Below are 6,000 nucleotides of genomic sequence, written 5' to 3'. Positions count from 1 at the left end.
ATGGCTGAACAGCAAAGCCAAACAAACGGCTTTAGTCCAAACACAGATACAAGGATAATATACACACAAGCCATTAGATTTATGAATGTCTGTTCTCTTTCCATTGGTCAATTTGACCATAAAGACCAATAAGACGTGTTAGCATCCAGACAACCTTGTTTTCTGGAGACTTTTCCATTTGATGTCATGATTTGATCCTCCAGTCATAAAATCATTCATTAACGGCCTACTTATCAGTGTTTATGGGGCTTATTACATCAGGCTGTTTGCAGATATTTATCAGTGCACGGATAAGGCCCATCAGGTAAATAAAGTGTGTGTTTGTGCTGACGGAGACCCACGTATGACCCTGTCAGGCAGGGAGATGATGCCGTCAGCCAGGATGGGCGGTCTGTCCGTCCACACTTGGTCGACCAGGTTAACAGGGACGGATGTGAGACTGTGATTACTGGAGCCCAGATTGATGTCGTAGTTCTCGTACGTTTCTAATGGAGGAAACGGCGGATGATTACACGCGCTGCTGTGAATCAATGACAAGTAAACACTCCCCATCAATGCTTTCCCCTCGACTCGGCGGAGCACTTTAGCGATGGTAAGCTGGGTTCGGTAGGAGAACAGGAACTCACCGAGGGAGAAAAGGAAGGGGTCAAATCCGATCTCGCCTCCTGCAGGAACCTCAGAGATGAGCCACTCTGCTATGCTGCTGATGGACACTGCAAAAGATCGCACGTGACAGTCACGTTTAACCGACTTCATTTAGCATATTTAAGAAAATCAGCACAAATCGGTCAACATCAACAGCATTTTTTTTTAGGATAGAACACGGTCAAATAAAAACACGAGATTGCATAAAACATAGAATCACAACATGTTTGTCAAACACGAGTCTTTCAGCGGGCACCTGAGCCCATAAACTAGCAGGTAAATGACTCTCCGCTCCATTATGTTGCCAGATATGAAATATGGATGAGTGCTTTTAATGATGGTGCTACTTTTCAAATCACTCAGCAAAGAGTGATTTCCTGCGGCTAAACGGTGGAGCGATCGAGTGGGTCACAGCAGATAAAAAAACTCAATCTCCTGGAAATGATGGCATCTTAAGCACATTCGGAACTAAAAACACAATAAAACCTTCACATAACACTGGCCTGACCTTCAGGACCGATGCATCATGAAATATATAATAAACTATAAGATGTGAGTTTCATGACTGGTTTGAAATGTAACTTGACAACTAAAACCAGGCGCTGAAGCTCTTGAGCTCACACAGTTCCCCCGTGGAGCCTTCTGGTTGTCCTTTGCTATTAACACACAGATTTGCATTTTTCCCACACGTGCGGTCAGTTTAACGGGCAATGAACCCCAATAGTGAAGGAAAAAGGACTCCTCTATAACAAATAGTGTCTCACAAGTCAAGAGCGTGTCGCCCTGGATTGTCCTACAGATTTCTCTCATTTCCTGTCCTGCAGTAGCTCCAGAGGTCTCAGTGACCGCATCTTGTGTTCTGTTCTTATTGTAGGCAAAGCAGGGTTGGAGGAACCAACAAGCTGGTTAATTCTGATGTAGCGAAGGACAGACTGGTTGGTGAGGTGCATGGCCAGCCAGTCACCTTCCACCGATGTTATACCTTGCACACTCCTTCCCTCTCGGTCTCCTCAGAACTGGTGCAGCTCTGGGTGCTTCTACTGTTGTTGTGTTGGTGTCACTTCTCCTGATAACAGTAAACTCCCTTCAACACAAGTCATCTGAGTCTCCATTGTGTCAGTTCCACAACCTCTGCTGTTTCCACGCCACCCATGAGCGGATTTCGGAATCTCTGAGCGCTTTCTACCTCATCACGAGTCTCTTAGCCTGATCCGTGCCTGCCGTAGCTGCCTAGCATCGCTCTGCGTTCCCGCGTCTGCACTCTCACTCATCACCAGGACGCAGAAAACCTGTCATCCCAGGAAAACCCCCATCATCGCATTGCAGCAGCCCAAGAGCGCTGGGATAACAACCACTGGCTGGTCTGTGATAAGATCCTAAATACAGGCAGCCACCAGAACACGGAGGCTAAAGTAAATATCTGTTGATTATGAGCCGGTCAGAGTCATCAGGTCAAAACATTCATCACACCTCCCCCTCATTTCAATGCAGTGTATCGAAGTTATTCTGGGAGGAGTGTTTTCCCTCAGATTTAAAGCTGCGGGGTGTTTTCTTGTGCAGCAGTAGTGTTGTTGTGGCGACGCTGTCTGTGCAGTTGTTTCTGTTCAGGATCTAAATGATGCTTGCTGCGAACACCCAGTGTGTGTGTGTGTTTGTGTGTGTGTGTGTGTGTGTGTGTGTGCAGCCATTACATCTGAGAAATGTCCAACATGGCTCAGGTCTATTTTTATTATCCAAATCCTGCAATAAAGTGCAGCAGTTGCCTCCAACATTATTACATTGCTTAAACCAAGAGCATCTCATCAGAGGCCATGCGCCCTGGGTCGCCATAACAAATAAACACTATGTGGCCACGCATACCGTCTTTCTCCAGCTCCCAGTTGCAGTCCATTTGTCTCTCAGCTTGAACCCAGTAGCGGCTGTCTGTCCAGAGGGTGGCCTTGGTCTGAGTAACGACAGCAGTGCCTGAGAAAGACGGGATAGCAGCTGTGTTATGGAGATGCCTGTGGTGCCGGTGAATTACGAGCAGGCCTAAATGTCAGTGGTGACTGAAAACAATGCGCGGAGGTCCGGCTAATCTTGATAAACGAGTGGATGTGTGCAGGGACAGGGACAGGGACAGGGAAAGGGACAGGGACAAAGCAACTCAGTCAGGTAATTCTTCTGCAATAAGCAACAGCAAGTTAAAACAATAAATCGAAGTGATATCTCTAATGCAGGCCCAGAAGATTAAGTCTTTCTTCTGGGCTTTTGTAAAGGTTTGAACAGAATTTCCCTGGGATCCATCTGAAACCTGCAACAGCTGAATACAGATATAAATATATGCATGAGCATCAGTTATATTTATCAGTGTTGCACTAAGACTGAATGGAAGTGAATGGAAAGAGAAGCTGGCCCTCTGGTGACTATGTGGGCAGAAAATAGAGGAGCTGGGGTTGAGTCATGGAGGAGGAGGAAGAGGAGGAGGAAAAGGAGGAGGAGAAGCAGAAGGAGGAAAATGAGGAGGAGGAGAGGGAAAGAAAGAGGCAAAACTGGATGGTACCTGCCGAGCCTGTAAAGCCAGTCATGAAGGTGAGCCTCGCATCACGCGGGGCGATGTACTCGCTCTGACAGAGAAAACCCAGTATGTTAATGTCACACACAGACACACATGCACGCTCGCATGCACGTGAATCCTAATAGATTCATTTTGGCAGCACATGTACCAGGTGAGCGTCAGTGCCAGGGATAATGTAGGCTGAGATATTCAGGGGAAGCATTCTCTTTCTTAGCTCCTGCAGTCGGAGGGTGGTGTTTATCACTGTGCTGGGGAGATACTGTAAACACACACACACACACACACACACACACACACACACACACACACACACACACACACACACACACACACACACACAGGGAGTTAAATTTAAAACCTGAAGGAGTGCTGACCCATCTCCTTCTGTATCTGCCGCTGTAATTATTAACTTTAGCGTGCAGTAATCGTCACCTGTAACCATTTACATGTTGCAGGATCAGGACGTGTGTGCGCTCAGCTCATTCAACTCTTTTCCACTCACCGGTGGGGAGATGGAGCAGTTCCTCTCAGTCTGCGATGTAGTGATAGCACAAAAAGTGTTTCCTGAAATCACACAGGATGCAGAACTGAGCTAGATTTCAGAGTGATGTGAAGTGGAACTTTTCTTGCTGCCTTTTTGGGACAAAGGCACTGAAGGATGCTGCTGAGCAAGGCAGCGATAAATCACAGCTCAACATACAGAAATATCACTTCTATTATACAGAGAAATGGGAATATTCCTGTGATGCGGTTCACTCTGGTCCTAAATTAAACAGCTAGTGTAGAGAAAAAGGCACCCACACAACACAACAAATCCAAACTAGCTTAGAAGACTGTATTAATCCAGCTCACTCATAGTAATCTTTTAACAATCTGCACACATCATCACATATTTAATATATAAAATAAAAAAAGTCTCTTGATAATGCCTTGGCATTCTAAAGGATCACAGAGGAGGAAAAAACCTCTTTTACCTGTGAGAGCTGCCAGGGACAGAAGCAGGAGCCAGCCACACGGAGGCATGTCGGCGCTACAGGAGCTGCTCGGGAGAGAGACACAAACCAGCGCTGCGACGTACACGCAGCGTGCGTTGGAGCGTCTGTGTGTCGCTGGAGAGAACTTGCGTGTGGGTGTCTGCTTGGGAGAGCACGATCGTCCTCCCTCACGCCGTCTATCTCTCCTCTCCTCCTTTTGTGGTATCATTCACTATCTGCTCTGAGGGCAGAGCTCAAACAGGATCAGATTTCAGGCAGCTCTTTTTCACAAAAAATGACAAACTGTGTTGAATCAATGTCGCCTTTTTTTCTTTTTTTTTCTTTAAAAAAAAAGGATATTTAGCAAAAGGTGAATAAAGCAGATGTGGAAATAAGTAAAAACCTGAAGAAATCCTCATGCTTTTCATGATGGCACGAGTCGCTGTGATAAAACGCCTGAGATTAGATGCCTGCAGAAGCAGAGGTAATAAGTTCCAGAGAAATCTTACATATTTTTTATTCATCTGTTGATTTTAATTAAAGCAGGTAAAAGTAGCGAAGCCAAAAGCCCCTGAACTGTGTGTTGATATATGCAGATCAGCCAATTAATCCGAGTAGACTAAGACCTCTCTGGGGTGCCAGAAAGGTGGGTTTTTTGTTAATTAATTAAGATGTTGCAGCAGGTTTGCAGAACAGATTGTGATTAACACCCGCTGCATCTACTGGGTGCAATGCGCTGTGCTGGGAGCACTGGGAAACTTTAAAATGTGGCAGATGTTTGAAATTCTTCGCTGCAGACATGGAAATCCGGGGAGACGACTCAGATAAGCACCAAAGCCTTGATCATTTTCCATCCCTTTGACTTAAAATAGACTTTTCTTGTAAAAGCAGGTCATCCACTGATGGGGACTTTTCTTTATCGCGAAGTTTTAATGGCAAACCATCTTAGCTGCCATCTGGTCTCTCAGATGGCTGCACTTGTATTTGGGGGTTCTCATCACATGTGTGGTACAACTGACTCCTTTAATCTAATTTCTGCTGGTGACAGTCAGCTGATATGTTCTGGTTCCTCGTCCCAGAGGCTCTCCCCAGTGTATCCCCTCTCCCCCTCCCTTGTTTCCTGTCAGTCTTTCCCACGTATGTCTATATCCACGCTGGGCAGGGCTGCTTCCCGCTTCCCTCCCAACTTCTACTCATCTCCAGTCGATCATCTTCACCTGCCTCCTGCTTTAAAAGCCTGGTCCACACTTCCATCTTCACCAATTCCTTGTTCATCCCTCAGCAGTAAGAGCTCAAGGACTCTCTTGTGACTGGTGTGTGTGATTATTCTTATTCTCACATACTTTGTTTGAGGTTCTCTGTCACCTGATGCTGCCATTCTCGCCCCGCTGGTTTCATCTTCACTGTGGACATCTATGTTTTGTGAATTGTGATTTTTCCCTTTACAAGCAAATAGTTACATATGACTAAGTCATGTGTAGGTCTGCCTTTGGGGTTCAGTTCATGTCTGCAGCTCTTAACGCTCCGAGTCAACACAGGGTAGAGCTGTGTTCCTCTAATGCTTAAGGTTTCTAATGTGTCCCCACAAAAGCTCAACCGGGCTAAAAACCCAGCAGATAGTAGCATTCCTCGCACCTTTGCAGCTTTCAGCTTTAACTGTCCTGTTGTGTAACCACACTCTTGAACTTAATAAAACCTCTATATGGGTTTGACCTTGGATCAAACATCAGTGGAGGGACGGATGCAACTGTTAATGTTTGTCCACCATCTGTTGTGCATTCAAACAGAGAACAGCCCAGCATTACTGTTTAATTGGCATAATTT

General features: G+C 45.8%; 1 protein-coding gene across 1 annotated transcript in view; it reads right to left on the bottom strand.

The window, feature by feature from the left end:
• The window catches only part of xpnpep2 (X-prolyl aminopeptidase (aminopeptidase P) 2, membrane-bound), an 11,377-nt gene extending 6,986 nt beyond the window's left edge, over positions 1-4,391 (bottom strand). Inside the window, exons 1-7 of the mRNA XM_003970119.3 lie at positions 4,177-4,391; positions 3,705-3,766; positions 3,351-3,461; positions 3,188-3,251; positions 2,506-2,610; positions 627-713; positions 342-485 (exon numbers count right to left, since the gene is read on the bottom strand). Coding sequence (XP_003970168.1) covers positions 342-485; positions 627-713; positions 2,506-2,610; positions 3,188-3,251; positions 3,351-3,461; positions 3,705-3,766; positions 4,177-4,225 — 622 coding nt within the window. The 5' untranslated portion in view covers positions 4,226-4,391. The remainder of the gene's footprint in view (positions 1-341; positions 486-626; positions 714-2,505; positions 2,611-3,187; positions 3,252-3,350; positions 3,462-3,704; positions 3,767-4,176) is intronic.
• Positions 4,392-6,000: the final 1,609 nt, after the last annotated feature.

This window comes from Takifugu rubripes, chromosome 14 (assembly GCF_901000725.2).
Source record: "Takifugu rubripes chromosome 14, fTakRub1.2, whole genome shotgun sequence".
NCBI classification, from domain to species: Eukaryota; Metazoa; Chordata; class Actinopteri; order Tetraodontiformes; family Tetraodontidae; genus Takifugu; species Takifugu rubripes.
Note: the sequence above shows the minus strand (reverse complement) of the source record. Positions and strands in the feature narration are given on the sequence as shown.